The 20,130-nt window shown below is 49.4% G+C and overlaps 1 protein-coding gene across 16 annotated transcripts in view; it reads right to left on the reverse strand.

The window, feature by feature from the left end:
- Positions 1-5,456: 5,456 nt before the first annotated feature.
- Positions 5,457-20,130, reverse strand: part of NEDD4L (NEDD4 like E3 ubiquitin protein ligase) — a 338,822-nt gene continuing 324,148 nt past the window's right edge. For all 16 annotated transcript variants that reach the window (XM_038525922.1, XM_038525918.1, XM_038525914.1 and 13 more), the window contains 5 exons: positions 18,923-18,982; positions 17,372-17,479; positions 15,864-15,960; positions 15,191-15,263; positions 5,457-10,376 (listed from right to left, as the gene is read on the reverse strand). In XM_038525922.1, coding sequence (XP_038381850.1) covers positions 10,274-10,376; positions 15,191-15,263; positions 15,864-15,960; positions 17,372-17,479; positions 18,923-18,982 — 441 coding nt within the window. In that variant the 3' untranslated portion in view covers positions 5,457-10,273. The remainder of the gene's footprint in view (positions 10,377-15,190; positions 15,264-15,863; positions 15,961-17,371; positions 17,480-18,922; positions 18,983-20,130) is intronic.

A 20,130-nucleotide genomic window follows, 5' to 3' on the forward strand; every position in this document is an offset into this window, starting at 1 on the left:
TCCTATTTGCCTCCACTAGAATAGAGACTTCCTAATCCTAATGGAAAGGATTTTTGTGTTGTTTCATTTTTAAGCACTACAGGTATGTGGTGCATGGTAGCCGCTCAGTGCATGTTTGCTGAATAAACGGATGGAACATTGAACTTTGTCCCTCTTTGTACTTGGGGAGCAAAGCCATTTGGAAAGGCAAAGACAATTCCAGTGTGGATGCCTAGAAGAAACTAGGATACAGTTCCCAGAAATTTAGAAGGAAGGGAGAAGTTTGAGAGCACTGTGAGTTTAGATTGGGACGTGTTGAGGTTTGGGATAGGAGAGTTGAGGGCTCTGGGATGGGAGGTAGACTTAGTAATTGCCCACACAGAGGTGATGATTTTAAGCCCTGACAGGAGGAGGAAGAGAAGGGGGGGGTGAGTGGGGGGTGGGGGGAAAAAGAGAGAGAACCAAGAATAAATTATTGGGGAGCATCATTTAGGGGAGGAGAAAAACTAGCAGGGTAGTTGGAAAGGAAGAGAACAATCAGGAAGGTGGAATGTCATGGAAACCACAGAGCATTTTAAGAAAGAGGAAAGGGTTGTAGCATCGAACACCTCACAACGAGGCGAGGTTGATGACTGGGGAGAGGCTAGAAGTGGCCACCCAGAGACATGCTGTCCTGTTGCCCAGACACCCCTGATGGCCTGCGTGCCGGGCAGACGTACAACGGGAACTGGTGCAAATTGTGCACATAGCAGAGTGATAGGCTCAGAGCTTTGCTGGAGGCAGCCTAGCGGGAGTGCAGGTTGGCTAGGAAGGGGAGCGAAATAAGAGCACACACCCTTCAGGAAGATTCTGCAGGCGTCCTGACTAAGGGAGTTCTGGAAGCTAACTTAAGGGTTGGTGGCTTCAGTGTTTAACTCGTAGAGCAAGAAAATGACTGGCCTGAGGTCCCTGGGGCCCTTGGGTTTCCCAGACCCCCACGGTGGGTCTGACCACGGTTCTTTCCATGTCACCAGCGATGGGTATTTCCCAATGCCATGGCGCTCCAGGTCCCACAGCTAATATTTGTCTCTCATTGATTCAGTCGCCAGCCTGTTATTTTTTAACTGGAGTTCAGGGTTCAAAGGCCTGACTTTTGTTTAAACACTCAATACGTCGGGGAGGGCATGCCCCCCTGATAATCTCAACTGATGAACAAGCAAGGATCTTCTAAGTCAATATAGACAGCAAAGAAGGCAAGAGAGGGTGGGGACCAAGGTTGTGGAGGGGGAGGAGAGAGTGGGAAGACCCCAGAGGGGCCCTTAGAGTTTGGAAGAGAGCTAAATAGCTGGCACGCAAAAGACCATCCCAAACCCAAACTTTCTGCCACAAGTAATATTCACTGTAAATTAATCTCTAAAATCCTTCATCAAACAGAAACTCTTTAAAAAGTTCAACAACATCCTGGGGTTCCCTCAGATCCTTCTCGGGGGCAGAGAAAGCAGCCCCTCAGTCTCTGGTCCTTTATGGCCTTTCGACTCTGTGGGACAAAGGGATGTTTGTGTTGCCCTGGAAAGGATCTGGAAAATATGCACTTGCTTTTGAGGGTGGAGAGAGCTCTGTGCTGCGGCAGGCAGAGAGGCAGCGTGGCTTCCTTTGAGGGCCTGGTGTTGGGGCTGTTTCTGAGAATAGGCTGGCTTTTCAGGGGAGTGTCCCTTCTATACCATGAACTCTATGTCCTGAAGCAGGGACCCTGTCACCAAAAACCCTCCTCCACTCGGTTTGCTGAGGCCCAAGCGCTTCATTTCAGTCTTTATTTCTTTGGGTTTGAGCCAAGTGTCACCCTTGGCTCAAATTTTAACCATTTTCATTGGTTAAAATGAAAATACTTCTGGAAGGGGTCATGCATTTGGTCTTCTCAATCACTGCATCTGAGCATTACTGAGTGATATGCTAGGGCAGAGCAAGACTGCTTGTCCCCAGACTCCTTCTTGCGTCTGGCACCACCAGATGTTTCCCAGCCTCCTTTGTAGTCAGGTAAGGCCATACGAGTGACGTGCGGCCAAAGGGAGGTGGGCAGTGGGGAGAGTCCCCCTCCAGAACTGGCCATCCTGCAGGTCTCCACAGGCCCCCTCCAGCCTCTGCCTGGGGGCTGCTGAGGCCCACCTGGCCCTGGGATGGTGGGCCCATGAAGTGGGGGTGCCTGGGTTCCTGAGGGACTCCTGGAGCGGAGTGACTCCTCTAACCTATGCAGGCCCGTGAGGAATAAACCTTTATCCTATCAAGCCACCGCTTGGGCTTCCTTGGTACAGCATTAATTTGCCCTGACTGATACGCTCTTGCCTTCTCCCCTCCTCAGGATGCATTTGTGAAGAATGGGGCCAGGGAGCTGGGGAGCAATCCAGACCACCCTCTCCATCTTGAGGCACTGGTGACTGATGACAGCAAAACGTGCCTGGATTTCAACCCAAAAGTTCTAGATGATCCCTGTAGGTAAACAACAGGCCTGAACATCCTACAAGGTGATTGTGTGCATTTGGAAAGTGAAGGTTTTCATGTTACATATGAAAGAGGGGAAGCTATTTGGGTATGAAACTATCACCTTTGGATCCCTGGGTGGCTCAGCGGTTTAGCACCTGCCTTCAGCCCAGGGCGTGATCCTGGAGACCCGGGATCGAGTCCCGCATCAGGCTCCCTGCATGGAGAGTGCTTCTCCCTCTGCTTCTGTCTCTGCCTCTCTCTCTGTCTTTCATGAATAAATAAATAAAATAATAAAAAAAGAAACTATCACCTTTTTCATTGGTGAGGACCTGTGGCTTCCCACCCATTGGCTAAATGGGTTTTATGGCTCCAGGGCGATATGGACACCAGCTAGAACTTAAAAAGTTACTGTAACAAATCTCGCAGTTCCATTTCTGTGAAATCTGAGAACAGGCAAAACTAATGTACGGTGCAAAAACATTCAGAACAGCAGTTGTTGAGGGGCAGGGGAAGGGCACCCGAGTAGAGATTGGCTAGATGGAGGCACAAAAGAACTTTCTGGGGCAATGGGAATTTGGGTTACAGAGGTGCACACATTTGTTGAAACTCAGTGAAAGTATTAAGGTTTTCTTTTTTGCATGTGAATTTTACTTCTGTTAAAAAGGAGACAGAAGGTCCAAGATGGAGTCACTCGTGCTAAGCAAACCAAGACTCAATACCCAACTGCAGCCTCTCTCCTCCCCCCATCCCAGGAATGTGACCTTTAACCAGCTAACCTGGAACTTCCTGGTCAGCTCTAGGAGGTAATTCTCGGACAGACCCCTTCTGTTCCCTTTAGGAGGGTGACTTGCCTGACACAATGCATCTTTGCTAATAATGTCCATCTCCCCACCCGCTTTCTGTCTTGAAGAACCTTCCATTTTGTACTGCTCCGTGGAGCGACTTTCTCTTTGCGAGATGGTTGCTGTCTGACTCATGAATCATTTGGTAAAGTCAATTCCATCTCCAGATTTACCCAGTTGAATTTTTATTTAACACCTCGAAAGAAAAAAATCTAAATGGTAAAATCTAGGTAATGATAGGCATGCTGAAGTCTCTGGGGGAGGAACAGGAGGCCTGCAGTTCACTTTGCAATGCTCCAATAGCTTACAAGGGATTAAAGGATCGGTAGACAGAGGAATCGATAGGGCAAGCTGGGTAAGTGGAACGCCCGAGCTAGGGGGTGGGTGGACTGAGGCTCAGCACACAATTCTTTTAACGTTTCTGAATGTTTGTTCTCATAACAAAATGTTGGAGGGGAAAAAAAAAAGGTGTGCTTTGGGACTCAAAGTCTTTAGTACTAAGGAAAAATGGCATTATTGGGCTCTACTGAGAGGTGAGAGATTTTCGGCCGTTCTTTAGCTTCTCTTTCCTTATCAAGAGCAGCTACATCAACGGGCACCTTGGTGGCTCAGTGGGTGAGCACCTGCCTTTGGTTCAGGTCATGACCCCGGGGTCCTGGGACCCAGTCCCGCATCGGGGTCCCCAGAGGGAGCCTGCTTCTCCTTCTGCCTATGTCTCTGCCTATCTCTAATAAATAAAACTTTTTTAAAAAGTCTATGTCTAGATGATTTATAGCTTCTCCCTTTAGCTCCTGTCATTATCCAGTCTTGGTGGACAAGGCCAAGCAGGATTGCAAATGGTTAACTTTCTAATTCCGGAAACTCCCTGCACTGTACAATGCCCATGGCATTGCATCGCTTAGAAATCGCCCCAAAGTAGAATTTCCCTTTAATGTGCGTCTCACACATCACTCCTCTTCAGTGCTTCGTGGGTTCGTCCTGGCAGTGCGCTTGCTGCATGCAGTACCCTACACCCCTTCCAAGAGAACTGGTCTGCAAGTTAGCTGTAGGCTTGGGGAGTCAAAAAAAGGCTTTTCCCAAGCATTGGGATGTGGTGAGGCAAGAAGGCTTTCAAGGAAAACCAGTGCCCTCCCTTCCCACCACTCTGGCCCCAAACCCTCCTCTTTGCCACTCTGTAGCCTGTGTACCCTGTACGCACCCAGGCCACAGAACTGCAGGTGATGGGTGCCCCATCTACACGTGAAAATGGTGTGTTTGAAAGGGCCAATTTGCTGGGCACCTGGCTGGGAATGGCGTGAGACTACAAGAGCCAACTCAAACTTGAAGATAGAGAAGAGCCCGCTAGGTGGACACGATCTCCCGTGGAGCTCTGTGGAGGCCCTGGGCAGGAGGGGACAAGCCAACTGGGGGCAGAATTCGTCTTTTGCCTGAGGTCAGCCCCACAGAGGGAACCTTCCCTCTCACTCAGTCCCCACCAGTGGGCGTCCCCCAGGTCATGACAGGGTCCTGCAATCTACTATAATTAATTCTTCTATTTATTCCATCACTTGTCTTTTTCCCTAAGAACGTATACAAGTTTGGAGGCCCTCTACCCACCAGCACAGCAGATGCTGCGCACACCTTCCCAGCAAGATGCCACCTACTCCTAACCCAAAAAGGACTAAATTATGCCCTGCTGGGATGGTCCCTCCTGGCAGTCCCTGAGGGGACAGGTTATGGCCACCAAGAGGAGGCTATTGCTGTAACAGGGAATCGACAGGAGAGCTGGACTTTGATAGCATCATTCTTCTGAGAACCTCTTTGGGCTTCATGATTGACTCTTTGACTCACATTAAATCGATGGTTAAAAACCAGAGGTTGGAAAAAAAAAAAAAAAAGACCAAAACAAAACAAGGTAAAGTAAGCCTTTCTAGGGATGGACTCCCACAAATTATGCAAGTATTATATAAAGTCATTAATTCCCAAGTTTAGTAACGAGATGACAGCTAAGAACAGACGTGCATCCCAGTGAGCGTGAGCCTTGTGTTTTGGGGAGGCTTCAACGACGTTTGAAAGGTGTGGGGCTCTGAGGGATATTAAGGAAATGAGGGCTATACATCTGCAGGCATGTAACCCCCGAAACAATTCAGACAATGCATCGAGAGAAGTTTGAAATCAGACAACCCATAATACTCGATGTAGAGAACGTTCCAGCTTCCATAATTCTTTATTAAATATTTGACAAGTTGTATCACTTCTTTACAACGACTTCATTTTGTCACATTACTCTTTTGCTGTCAGGAAAACAATCTAACAATTTCTCTTTAAGATCTCTCAAGAAAAATGAAAAGCAAAAAGGATTTGTTCTTAAACAAAACTTTTCCTGTGTGTATCAAATTCAACCGTATTTTAAAGCCATTCTGATTGTGAAAAGGAGCGTTACCCAGAAGTTGTCTTTAAAAAATTTCAAAGTAGTTTGGTTTGTAATCACTGTATCAAATAGTACTTGGCTTTGTATTATGAGGAGGTGGGGTTTATAATAAAAAGTTATGAAACATTGAGAATTCATTTGGAATGCTTGAAACTCTTTTCACCTTAAAAGTCACTGTTTTTTTCATGTTTCATTTGGTAAAAGATCCTGAATTATGGAATGACAGCACATTAGCATCATTTTCCTGGGGTCCTCTCGGGCTCTGAGGGTCAGAAATCTCAGGACACAGCTTGGAGAAAACTGTAGAAGGACTAAGCTCTCACTCTCATTCGAAACCAGATTTCTCGAGAAAGGTGTACAAATGCCATACAAATATATACGGATATATTTGGACAGCATACGTACGCATACACGTATATACATCTCACATAAGTAGGAGTAAAGGAAAATCATAGTTCTGCAAAGTTAACATGAAGGAAACCGTGACAATCTAGGTGAAATCAGCGAGTGAAAGGGCAAACTGGATCACAGGAACACAGATGTCTGTAGACACAGGGTCATGGTCATCAGAAAGGCTTTCGATGCTCTGACGCAAGGTTGAGATGCAGTACACAGAGGTCTATAGCCAATGCTGTTAGATTCCTACTGATACTCCCTAGAAACATAAACCCAGCGAACAAGAAGACATGCATTTTAAACATGCATTGCTCTGCGCACAGCATCTTTCACAAAGGATAGATGTCTAATGAGAAGTTTTCTTGGAAAATTTCATACCGATAGAAAGCTATCCTTTTCTGAAATAAAACATTACACAAGCTCACGTCCTAAAGCTACAGCATTGCTTCTGACACGGAAAACACTCTTGGGGTGTGTGTGTGTGTGTGCGCGCACGCGCGCGCATATGCAAGTGTATATACACTGTTCGTTAAGGCTTAGATAAACTAAAAAATGGTCCAAAGTGTATCACATTGTCTTCCCAGTTTTAAAATCTAAAATACAAAGTGGAGTTCGTAAGGATTTTTAAAAACGCATCTCAGACCTGAAATTGGCAGTTTTGACGTGACTTCTCAGGATGTACCCCAAAGCCTGAATAATGAGACAAGAGGTAGTGCTCGATTTCCTGGGGGTCAGCAAGGGAGCGGGCCAGGCAGTCACCCTGCGCGGCACCGCCCCCTACTGACGAGGCAGGAAATGATAACCAGACAGTGGTGCCCTCCTCTCCCGGTGGGTCAATACCAGGGGGTGAGGAGGAAAAAGGAAGAGGTTGGCTATCACAGCGGGGAGGGGCTTGGGAATCAACTCACGCTTCCTGTAGATTTTAAAAGTTCAGAGGTGAGATACAAGACCTAGGAAGATGCCAGAGTCAGGTGTTAAGCAATTCGTTAACTGTTGGAACAATTCGTAATTTGCTGCATATGGACTTGGCTTTCAGGGGAGCCAGTCCGGATCTGGCAAGATCAAACAGCCACGGCACATGTTGTCTATCTCGTGATGGGAGATGTAGAATGTGGTTCAAATATTTTGCAAACCATTTCTCAGAATCCGTCACTGCATCCTTATGTGGGAGGAATAACCCACGTCAGTCGCTTTATAGCATTTGTCATCTGACCACAGGGAAAATCTGATGTTCGACCAAAGGGCCTTGTAAACGAAAATCAAAGAAGCATCTTACATTCTTGCGACGTGGTACAGGACTGGCTGTAGAGAAGTAAGTAACAGAAAATGTCTCAGAGCTGAATAGGGCTTTAAAACAGACAAATGCCCCATGGCTTCTTGTTCCAGAGGCAGCTGCCAGGAAAGCAGTGCACTCGGAAGCTAATCTGGACTTTCCAAGGGACAGGGACGGAAATACCCAGGACCGACAGGCAGGTGTGCTAACTCACATTCACATGCCGTTGTTAACTCTGGGACTAGCTTCTTAACCTCGTGGCCAAATGACCCATAATAACCTGTACCTTCTTCGGGGAACTAAAATAGTCAGATCAGAGGGTGCAGAGCCCCTGGACGTGGGAGAAGCGCCAGTGAAGGTAACTACCAGAAGAGGCAACGCTGCCCAGGGCCTGCTGATGGGAAGGACCGGCAGTCTGTTTGTTTTCTTAGCCACCACCCATGACTCTGTCGTGAAGATGTCGGAGAGTGGTTGTCAGCATTCAGAGAAAACAAGATCTAGGACTATTTTAGACGAAGAGTGAAATACTGAGAATTGTTGAGATGAGGGAATCTTATGTGGATTAAAAGCCGAACAAAACAAAAACAAACCCCGAACCCAGCAGTTAGCAGGAGATGAATGGTCAGTCACAATTACGGTCTTTCAAGTATTCGACAATCCCTATCTGCTCCTGGCACGGAAATGATCTTAGGACGGATTTTTCTTTTGTATTTTTAACTCTTCCCTAAATTTGCATTTATACCGAATATTCTGATTTTTTGAATATACAGTTTGCAGAACGATAGAATCCCAGTTCTTCAACTAGAATCGTGGGCTTCCTCCCCCATGGCGACATGGATCTCTCTCAGAATCCATCCCAGCACGGCCTTCGGCCTCAGTCCTAGACAGAAAGCCCCTGGCCCAGGAGAGGCTTCACGGAGGGGGTTTCTGCCTTGAGACGTTATAGTGACTGAAGGGAAAACACATCCCACAAATAGATAAAAGTAATGAGCAATGTTGTTTTTTTCTAATTACTCAACATCTAAGTTCTCCGTCACTACTGGAGATTTTTAAATCAATGGGAAAAGGGAGCCAATCTTCAGCTCCGTAGAAACCCACCTTCTTTCGGACGGCTCCGACCTCTGCACCTGCTAAGGCAGCTCGCTTACAACCACAAACATTCGTGGTTTCTCACAAGCCTCCCAGAGCTGGGGAACAAATGAATTTCTTACATCAAAAGGTCCTTTTTACGTAACAAACAGGGAGGGGCCCTGAAACCACGATTTTCTGTCTTATCTAGGACTGGCAAGAGATCAGATCTCTAGAGCTCCTGACTGTCACGACAGGGTTTAGGACAAGCCAGGTTAAGAGGACAGCAGGGTTGCTGAGCACCCACGCTGGCCCTCAGGCCTTCTCTCAACAACACACCACGGAATCCTGCAACGAACACTCACAAAGTGGTAAAGAATCCAACTCCATCCCGGTCCCCACCAGCTTCACAGCCTGACCGACCTTGGGGGGGTCGGGGGCGGGGGTGTCAAATCAAGAGTTCCCGCTCGCTTTTAATGCAGCACAGAACAGACACCACTCAAGCAGTACACAGTGTTGAAGCATGCAACATGTCCTAGGTCACGAAACCCGGTTCAATTAAGTGTGCATTAATCTCGGTAGTTGCGTAGAAATCACAGAACAATTGGCGAGGACTAGGTCTGTAGGCTCAGCTTTACAGACAGGTTTTCTACACCAGCAGCCAGATTCACAATTGATAGATATTGCACGGGAAAGATGTGTGCGGGGAGAAAAAATATCATCACATTTAATGTCTCGGATAAAAAAAAAAAACAAAACATAAACAAAACCAGGTATGACCTCCATGGAGTACATAAAGTGCCTTCAGAATTGGTGCAGTTAGAACAAAAATTGGTTATTCGGCTACCATTAGCGAACGCGTACAGATAAGACATCAAACAGATCTCAGGTTTCCACAGTTTCAAATCAAGCGGTGCCAAGGTTCATTCAAATGTCTCTACCACAAACAGCAAAGAAGAAAAAAGTGATAAAAGAAGGACTGTACAGCATCAAGGAGGGGGAAGTCATGTCTCTTCTGAGAGTCCAATCCTGTCTCAGATGTGCTCTGGCACACGGAGTTACTTCTAAGGAGTAATGGTGTGATTCCTTCAGGTCAGCGCCGAATTTGTCATGCTATAGTTACAATTCTCTCGGCCTGCAGCTAGTATGCTAAATTTGTACAAAACAATGTAATATCCAGTTTGTATTCTGAGTATGGAGAAAATGATCGTTATGCCTAATGGTTATATTTTAAATGCTTTCAAAGTCCTTATCTGTAGAAGGTTTTTGGACAAAAATCAGTCTTCCAATGCTAATCAAGTAGGGAGTAGGGCAGGGGAGCGGGGAGTCAAAGTACTTCAAAAATAAAAATGTCACTGACATGAAACCTGGTATGAAATTCAAATACAAAAAAAAATATGCTCACTTTTCCAAGTACACGAGACATCTTTAATTATAATGAAATAAAATCTGAAAATCGGTCTAAATCATTTTTAAAAAGTAAACATGAGTTGTAATACTATACCTGTAGAGTGATTAATTCCATTCATTGTCATTATAAAGTATGTAAAATATTTATTAAGGGCTTTGCCTACAGAGGCACAACATAAATAGAATAAGTCCTCCTGAAATGTAATTCGTGTACACATCAACCAGTTGATAATTCGTGGTGGAAAATGCAGGAACGTGACCTGGGACTGGGCTCCCGGGTCTGAACCTGGGCAAGTCACGGGCGAAGGCTCGGCTCCAGGAGCCACGCCGGGGCTGCTCCTCCGCCTGGTCTCTGCAAAGTCTGTTGTTAGGCAAATGCAAAAGTGCAAGCAGGACTTGCTGGACGAACAACCACCCCGAGGCCGAGGCCGGGGGTGCTTAATCCACCCCCTCAAATCCTTGAGCGTTTTCCACAGCCATGAGGAGTTTCTCTCGTAAATCTTCAAAGGTTTCATATGGAGGTAAGTCAAGGCGATTAAAGCTGCAGGAGTAACAGAAAGCATAGGTTAAAGGTCAGCCTTGTTCCCCCACGGTTCCTGGGTGTGGCTAAGGGGGAGTCTGGTATTCGAACACGAGGATAGAAGAGTCTTCCCCAACAATTCTGAGTCAGCAAAAATAAATGCCAGTGAACCATCCACGTCGAAGAGGTTAGATAACCTATGGAGGAGAGGAAAGAATTTTCTGATGGGCCACAAAACCGCTCTACCACAACTAGATGTGAGGCCAAAGCCCAGCTGGGGAGGGAGGCCCCCAAAAGGCGAGGTCCCTGACACACGTGCCGAGTTCCAGACTCTCCAATATCAAGCACTTACATGTTAGGGATGGACCAAGGTTGATTCTCTTTCCAATGCTCTCACTTACTCTACACTAGAACCCAAGCCAAGTGCTTTTCTGGATAGTAACTCATGCCGTTTCCACCACAGGCCTCTGAGACAGGTAATGGTTTCTCCAGATTCGGGGCCTGGAGCATCGAGAGCCCTCAACCCCAGGAAACCAGGCCCTCTGTGTCTCCAGAATCCCAACACTAAGCTGCCTTCTTGAAGCAAAGTCAAACCGAGTCATGGACATGTGGAGTGGAGAGCTCCATTTATATATAAAAAAAAAAACAAAACCCAAGTATCTGAAGGCTTCAGTGGGGGTGTGATCAATCACCGTGGTGACAGGGAGGCCTTCAGATCAATGAAGCACACTTGTCTATGCAGCCGGGTCACACGCTGGCTCTGCTACTTGCCAGCTGTGTGACCTTGGGCAAGTCACCTCACTCTCTGAATCGATCTGCTTTTCTGTGATGTGGGCAGACTGCTCTCAGGATGTTGGGAAAGTCAAATCAGAACACAACATAAGGTGTTCCATCCATGAAGCAAGTGCCTGAAGACTGAGCAATTTTTTTTTCCTCGATTTTGTTTATTCATCAGAGACACAGAGAGAGGGGCAGAAACACAGGCAGAGGGAGAAGCAGGCTCCGTGCAGGGAGCCCGATGTGGGACTCGATCCCAGGACCCTGGGATCAGGATCTGAGCTGAAGGCAAACGCTCAACCGCTGAGCCACCCGGGCGTCCTGACAGTGAGCAATGTTATTGCTCACTCGCCGTTCACCAACTGCCTGCTCGGAGCCCAAGGAGCTAGAACCCATACCCCTGGGTGTGCACTGCTGATGTGCACCCGTCAAGAAAATGACTGTAGGCACCTGCCGCAGCTAATGATGATTAAGAGCTGACGTCCATGGAGCGTGCCGGCCAGCACTGCTAAGTACTCTCCGTCTATTAGCTTTGTGAGTGCTAGCAATCACCCCTACTTTAGGAAAGAGGAATGGAGGCACAGAGAGGTTAGGTAACTCGCCCAAGGTCACACAGTAAACAGCAGAAGCAGAACTCAGCCCCGGGCTGCCCCTAATCCCTGCTTGTGGTGCCTCAGGATTGAAAACTCCCTCCCAGCACTGACCTGTGATTCCGAATATGAACAGAACAACAGAACAAGTCCTCACAATTCAAGGCCTCACTGCTCTCAGCAGCTTTAAGAAAACCACGCACGCCCCCGGTGGGCCCTTTAGAAATCCCTAGCAGGTTTCTAACAGGACACGCCGAGCTCTGAGGCTTCTAAGTCACTAACTGCTAAAAGTCACAGCAGAGGAGAAGGCAGTGCTTCTCAAACTGGAGTCCTCGGAAACATGAGAATCCTGAAGACCGTCTGAAAGGGTTTTCAGTTTGGTAATGCTCTCAAACGTGACCTTACCAGTTCTAAGGACAAAACCCCACTTTTGCAGACTGCGCGGTCACAGAAGGTCCTTCACAGTCCAGGCCCGGGTGTCCCTAGGGGGGCCTGGGTGATATATTCTCGAGGATCCGTGACCATTTCCCCTGGTGTATGATCCTCTGCTTAGAATCATCATGACGATCGTACGAGTTAACGCACATCAAGTGCTGAGGACAGTGCCCAGAGCACAGCGTATGCTGGGTAAGCGTGAAGCAGCCAGGGGCCAGGGTTTGGCCTGCTGAGTGGCCTCGGCGTTCTCGGTGAGCTTCACTTCCACACACAGAGGACGTGTGGGCCGCGGGAGGTCGTTTTAAATCTACTCCGGAGAGCAGGCGGGTCTGGGATCCTTTGTAAAGTGTAATTTTAAACATCCAAGGAGTGATCTCTGATAGACCAAGGAGGTGAAGCCCTTTAAACGGATCAGACACCTGTGAGGTTTATGACGAGTACAGTAGCTCTTGCTCTGCTGGTAAACCAGGTGTTTATTCTGAAGCTTAACTGTCGATTTTGCTTTTTCATAAAACATGGAAGAAATCAGACACGTCTACAGCTAAATTTGATGGCAGCACCACTGCTGTGAGCAGCCAGCAGAGCTCGCTCCTCCAGAGCAGTCTGGTCTGGGGCCGGAAGGAGAGGCATGCAGCAGGGAACACAGCCCCCCACCCTCCCCCCCTTTTTTTTTTTTTTTTACAATTAACAAAAAGGTTTATACTAGAACATTTACACTCAGGGAAGAAAGAGGTATCTGCATCTTCAAATGTGGAATGTTGAAGAAATAGTTAAAATAAATAAAAGACTCCAAACGCGGTTGGGGCTGGCTCAAGGCTGGGACTCACAGAGGCCTCTGCACATCAGCTCCAGGCTGCAGGGGCCAACGGCCTGGCCATACTGGCCTCCTCCCCGACGCAGCACAGCTGTGCCTGGGACACAGAGAGTCTCTCGGGTGCTGGTGCAGCCAGCAAGCTCACTCCCCACTTTCCTCACCGATCTCTGTGACAATGTCTATCAGGCTCTGCACCTGCACCCAGCGCCCCCTTCACCGGCTACAGAGAGCATCAGCAGGAAAACTCGTGGGCCCTTTATTTCTGTGACCCACAGAGAAGCAAAGAGGCTCCGGTAAGAGCCCCCTGGGCTGCCTCCCTGCCAGGGGCAGAGCTTCGTCCTAGGGAAGGCGCAGGGATTTTAAGCTCTAGCTTGGCCAGAACCACCTGGGGAGTTCTGAAAATCCTACAGCTCAAGCTACCCACCAAACCAACTAAGTCCAAATCTCTGGGGGCAGGACCCTGGCATCAGTATTGATTAAAAAAAACAAAAAAAAACAAAAAAACCCACAAAACTTTCTAGGTGGTTCCAATGCGCAGCTGACGTTGGGAACCACGGAATTCAGAGGTCTGATCTGGGCAGCACACCATGTTTTGGTTGTGATCCAAGCCATGTGGACTTGGAAACAGAAGAAAAGTTCGACAGGAAGACACCTGCCCCCGGGGGCACGGGAGGACACAGGATGGACACTCGACTGAACAGGGGCCGCAGATCTAGCGCAGTGGTTAGCGCAGAGGCTCTGACTCTGGCAGAGCAGAGTTCAAATCCTGGGCCTCGGGCACCTGTGAGCGGCGTGACCGCAGGGCCAGCTTCCTCGCTGCCGAGGGTGATGCCAGCACCCCGTAACGTCGCCTGGAGACGCCACAGTGCCCGGCAAGGCAGCTCCTCCTCATGGTCAGCAGACCGCGAGGCCCGGAGCTTGTGTGTCAATCCCAGCAGCCCCGGGGCCTGGCTCTGTGCTGACCGCCTTCTGCACGAAGGCACCGCTGACTCGGACACCGTCTGGGGTAAAAGCTCCAAGCTACCAACACGTCCTCCCTCTAGAATAAAGGCAGAGAACGACGGCAACCACCGCTTTGGAGATCTGCCAGTTTTAGCTGGAATCGCTTGCTTTCCAGGGCCAGATGGGCAAGGCCCAGAGTCACTGCAGAGAGAGTCCCCGGAACAGTAAACATGGGCTACGCTCTGTCCAGCAAGGCAAGAGGAAGGAACCAGAGAACCTCCCGCAGCCCGTTTTCCACAAATATGCATCCGTGAGAGTCCCTTCCTAGCTGGCACTTTGAGGGCGGGGAGGTGCTTCCCGCGCCCTGCAGCTCAGGGGGGCTCTCAGGAGGCCTCACTGCTGGGGAGGAGAGCAGGGCTGCGGCTCACCGTTTGCCAGAGGGCCCACGTCCACTGGCTTCCCAGGAGCAAGAAATAAAAGTCTGTGGGGGAAAACCTACAGGAGGACCACTGGCGCCTGCAGCAGCAGGAGCTCCCTGAGAGCTGCTAAGCTTCATTCCTCTTGGTGTGGGCCTTGCACACCTGTCTCCCCCCTGTCCCCCAGGGAGGGGGCGTCTGTCTCAGGCTCCCCCAAGCCAGTCATATTTTTGCTCAATTCCAGGGACTGAGAGGTGACTGGTAGCCATGAGAGGTCTTTTATGTTTTAATATTTTATTTACGCTCTCATATGAGAGAGAAAGAGAGAGAGAGAGAGGAGGAAGAGTAGAGGGAGGGGGACAAGCAGCCTCCCCAATGAGTGCGCAGCCCGACACGGGGCTGGATCCTGCGACCCTGAGAGCGTGACCCAAGCCGAAATCAAGAATCAGAAGCTTAACTGACTGAGCCACCCTGGTGCCTCCAGGACAGGCCTATTATAACAATGTTTCCCAGGGAATTTTATGCCTGGGGACAAAAACCAATTAAAGTTTGGAGTAAAAACCCAATCTGTCTACAGAGTTAGAGAACAGTCGTACCCAAGGACAGCGAATACACAGTGGATCCCTGCTTCCTGGATGAAGGAGGGAAGGGGGGGGGTTGGAGGAGGAACAGCTTGGGTGGGGGGTTAGCCCTTTATGACCACACACACCGGGTCCATGCAGCACCTGGTTTGGGTTTCACCAGCACTACAACTCAGTCTGTCGGCATGGACACAGCCCTCTGTGACCCCCAGCCCAGCGCCAGCCCCAGCTAAGTAAGTAAAACGCTATTTGTGGACGACGGTGTGCTCCTGTCACTCACCACGTGTGAGCTCTGGGCAGCTTGTCAGGACTCCCCCATTGCTCTATTGTAAACAGCTGAGGACCATTGGAACCTGGACAAAAAAAAAAGAACAAAGCTGGAGTGGGGCTTCGAGGAAAGGAGAGAAGGTGAGCGGGCACACCCGGGGGGAGCCGGGGACACCCTCGCCGCCTCCCAGACAGGATGAGGAGCTGCCCTTGGGAGCGGCCAGGGGCCCGCTCAGCCTCAGGGCATGGGCTCCACGACGCTGCAAACGGGACGCAGAAGTGCAGCCTTCCAGCCGAGGCCTGCAGCACCCACACAACGCTACTTTGGGGTGCGGGGGAATGAGACGCGACCACTAACACGCAGGGCACAGAGTGATGTTGGTCCTAGCATCTTGGTGAGCACCGTACAAGGAGTCTGTGTCCTGGGGGGTACGGAGTCCTCCGAGACACACCAAAATAGAAGACAAGGAAAACAGAAAAGACCCACTTTTCTCTGCACAAAACCACAAGCCTCCCTCCCTCCTCTCCCCAAAAGTAAGAGCACAAAGCGCCCTGGTGGCAGCACAAGGCCACCTCCCCAACTGCAGTCCTTGTGCGAGGCCTACAGGTGACACCCGTGTCTTGGGGGTCGGGGGGGTTGGGAAAGGTCACAGGAGGGGCAGGGAACCTAACAGTACCCCGCTCACCATAAAGTTCGGCGAATCCGTTCATAGGTACCCGGGACGTCCCCGTGACGAACTGCAGTAGCCGGATCCGCTTCTCCGCGTCCATGAGCAGCACAGCCTGGGGAGGGGGGCAGGGGGGTCACTGCGCTGCCCTAACGCGACAGCCCCGCAACACTTCATCAGAACAACCGCAGCATAAGCCCCAGCCAGGTGACTGCGACCGACTCTTTTTTAATGGGCACCAGGACACTGCCTGGGTAATCTTAGGGAACGAGAGATCACCGTGGCTCTTTCTTCTTCTGCCAACGGGTCAAAAGAAACGAGATACAAAGCAAACTCTGATGGCACCGAGCTCCTGTTTCTGCGGGCGAGGCGTGCCAGCGCTCCCGGGGGCCTGTTCGTGCACAGGATCCAGTGCCCGGGAAGCGCCAACCCCAGGGGAACCCAGGGTAGGAGGCAACGTTTCCGGCTGTAGACACATTCTCTGAAGATGACGTTTTATAAAAGGAGAGAAAAGCAGAGGCAGGATAGGCCTCAAAAATACCCCGTGTATGCTGCACATCTGAGTTACGACAAGAACCGAGCAGACATGTGGACTGGGCTTTGAAGATTTTTTTTTTTTAAAGATTCTATTTATTTATTTATTCATGAGAGAGAGAGAGAGAGAGAGAGAGAGAGAGAGAGAGAGGCAGAGACACAGGCAGAGGGAGAAGCAGGCTCCATGCAGGGAACCCGATGCAGGACTCGATCCTGGCTTTCCAGGATCACACCCTGGGCCAAAGGCGGTGCTAAGCCGCTGAGCCACCCGGGCTGCCCGAAGAGTCTGTTTTTAACATTTTCTCTCTTGTTTCTGCTACTGCTTGAATTGTATTAATAGTAAATGTTCAGAAATTGAAACAAGTTATGGGAGTTCTTAGTTTTGTGAGTCATCAGCCTTTCACCCCCCACCTTAAACTGTTCTTTGGAAGGCAGTTAATAGTTTCTCCCTGGGACTCAACTCATTCCTATTTTACTTCTCTCCAAAGCTCAAGAGAAAGCAAACACTGGCCCTAAGATAGTAAATCAAATTTCATTTGCATCTTTGGCTGAAGGATATAAAGATCACAAAATGTTTGTTGGAATGAACCAATACAATGCGGAAAATGATTTTCTGACCCAAAATGGCATCTTGGAGAAGTCTGCCCCAAAGCATGTTTCACCCCGAGAAGCCACCCATATTCTTAGTTACGCTTTGGCGGGCGGTTCTAACTCCTGAATGCAACTACCTACTTGATCCTCCTCGGTGGGCTCTTCAAATAGAGCCACTTTAGTCAGGTGGTCAAGGAGGAGAAAGTGCTTTGCTAAGGATGGACCCTACGCAGGAGGAGCTGCCCATTAGAGCTACGGGAAAATGGCAGGGAGGGGCAGCTGTCCCCAGGGGTCCTGACGCTCACAGAGCCCTGGGTCTCAGAGGCAGGACTGCGGGGAGGCAGCACAGGGTCCTCACTTCCAACCCAGGCCGAGGAGCACCCAGACAGCCGAGGCCTTACCTTCCAGAACCACTGAATGACAGGGTGGTTGGGGCAGTAGCCATTCTTGTAAATAGAATGCTGTCTCCAATCGTTCACGTCCACATCGCCAAGGCCGCACATCAGCAACTAGGAGGGAGATGAGCGGGTGTGAGCAGGGCATGTCTGAACACAGAAGAATCAGCCATGGAGGGAGGAACCTTTCCTCAACACCAGCACTGTGTCACGAGGAAAGCAGGTAAACTGGCAGCTCTTAAAAACACATGATGGGGACGACATTTTCCTGCCACTTCAGGTCACAGAGGCAGCGCAGGTAAGGAGGGGGACCCAGTTCTGACGCGTGTTCAGGCCACAGCCTCTCGTGGTGGAGATGCCACTCCACGCCTGTGTCCTGCCCACCCTTCCAATCTGAGCTCTTGTGCTGCGTTTACAGCTGCTCATTACTCCAGCCATTTCCCCTTCTGAGATGTTGTAGGTCTCAACATCTGAACTAACCCCCAGCCCCCAGGAGAATTTGTGCACTACGGCAGCCAGAGCTCCTCTCTCGGCCAGCTCCTGTCCAGAGGTGTGTGGATGCAGACCTGTACTAAGGCAGTGACCACCAGGTCTGTGATGGAGTCTCAGGGCTCCTCTTACCGCCTAACCCCCAAACCAGGAAGGATTCCTGGGGAAAAGTCAGCATGGTATTCCTGCAGAGGCAGCAAAGAAAAATGGAAGGAGAACTAGAACTAAACCAGAAGCCTGAGAACAGATCCTAGGCCTGACTATGCCCAAACCTGGGAGGCCCTTACCTGCTCCCTGCCTCAGTTTCCCCACTTATCAAACAAAGAACTCACACTACAGGATTTTGACACCATCTGTCTTGAAGTTTCTATTTCAAGAAAAATGAACAGAAGGCTAGACTATGAGAAATGCTTCATCGGATACGTGGCCCGGACAAATGGGTAACAGTTTCTCCAGACACAGCCTTCCTCCTCCTATTTCTCTCAACACAACAAAGGGTGAGAGATCCCTGTGCTTTTTAAGTTGCTAGTTTTCATCTCGGTCAACACGAAGAAGCTGAAACAATCTAATACAAACTGCTTCCTGCTACGACCCTGTCATCTTCTGAAGTTGTTCCTTACTCAGTATAAACCAGGTCAGGTTCGTAGAGGCGTCTGTTCTATGGCCCCTGGTGCTCACTTCCTGGCAAAGGTCGCATTCAGCTACCACCGTGTGGAGCAGAGGTGCGGGACCTCACCCAGTCCAGCCTCGCAGGCAGCAGGCTGCCACCCAACTGGTGTCCCAACCATGACCCTATCAGAAGCAATTCTCCTTACCTGGTACACCTGGGCATGAACCCAACACAGCTCAGTGGGCCTCTATTTGCCTGGTGTGTCCAGAACGACCCTCTCCTGGGTGAGGAATGTACAGGTGGCTAAGCTCACTATTCCTTACTCTAAAATCCATGAACACACCCCATAAGAGAGAGTAGAATCCAGCCAAGCTTACTCCCTAGGACATTAGGACCAGAGAGTAATAAGATACCATTTAAAGAGATCTACTTTTACAGAAAATGTTTAAAATACAAACCTCCAGCTCATTTTCATCGAAAATTTTAATCAAATCAATAGGAAGCAGTTCTGTGAATCCCTGAAAGAAAAAAAAAATCCCCTTAAATACCCTCTTTCCTTGAAAGAGACAAATTTTACAGAAAAAATAGCCAGAACAAAACACATTCTTTGCTGATTTATATAAAAGCGATGGTATCCTGTAACTGTAGTTCTAATAAAAACAGCATAGTCACAAGGTAAAAATTTAGAAAAGTAGAATCTAGAAGGTTCAGGTATCTGAGCAATCTCAGAAACCCTCTGAAAATGTGGATGACTGTAGGCAGGCGCATTCCAAAACCATTTTATGAAACAGCTATGAGTCAGTGTGTCCTAAAACGTGTGAGCCACGGATGTGCAAGAGAACATGTTTAAAAATAAGGTACCGAAGGCACAGACGTGAGCTACATAAGGGGGCGGTGTGACCCAGTAGAGGAGAGAGGAGTGCTGAGAGCCTGTGCTAGCTCCCGAGTGAACCATGAACCCTGGGAGGTCAGGTGAGATGCTCTGTGCTGCTGGGCCTCGCAGGTATCTGGTTCTGAAAGTGGGATCACCGTGGTGGGGGCAGGGGTGCCAGGACCCTGCTTCCAGGGTTTCTTATGCAAACAAAGTATAAAACCTGCTGTCCTCTTGCAAGTCTAACTCACATTTCATGCTTTAAGTCCCTGAATTATTTTTGAGTGTTCTGCTGGGCCTAGAGCTTTACCGCAGGTGACCGAGCTGGGGCAAGCTGAGGAGAGCGTTGCCTAATGAGAACTCTGCACTGGTTCAGTGGAAATTCATACTGTGCACTTGGGGCTTCTTCCTACGTTCTCTTTACATAACTAAACCCGTTACCAAGACTTAAAAAGGAATTTTACTTTTGCCCAAAATGAACTTTTTTTAAAAAAAATTTATTTATTTGGGGTGGGGGGAGGGAGGAGGGAAAGAGAGAGCAGGGGGAGGTGGAGAGGAAGGGGGACAGGGAGAGAGGGAGAGGGGAAGGGAGAGGAGGGAGGGGGGAGAGAGGGGGAGCGGGGGAGGGGGAGCAGGAGGGGGAGGGAGAGGGGGATGGAGGGGGGAGGGAGGGGGGAGGGGGAGGGAGGGGGGAGGGGGAGGGAAGGGGAGAGAGGGGGAGGGGGGGAGAGGGGGAGGGAGAGAGGGAGAAGCAGATTCTCCGCTGAGCAGGGAGCCTGACACAGGTCTCGATCC

This window comes from Canis lupus, chromosome 1 (assembly GCF_011100685.1).
Source record: "Canis lupus familiaris isolate Mischka breed German Shepherd chromosome 1, alternate assembly UU_Cfam_GSD_1.0, whole genome shotgun sequence".
NCBI lineage: Eukaryota > Metazoa > Chordata > Mammalia > Carnivora > Canidae > Canis > Canis lupus.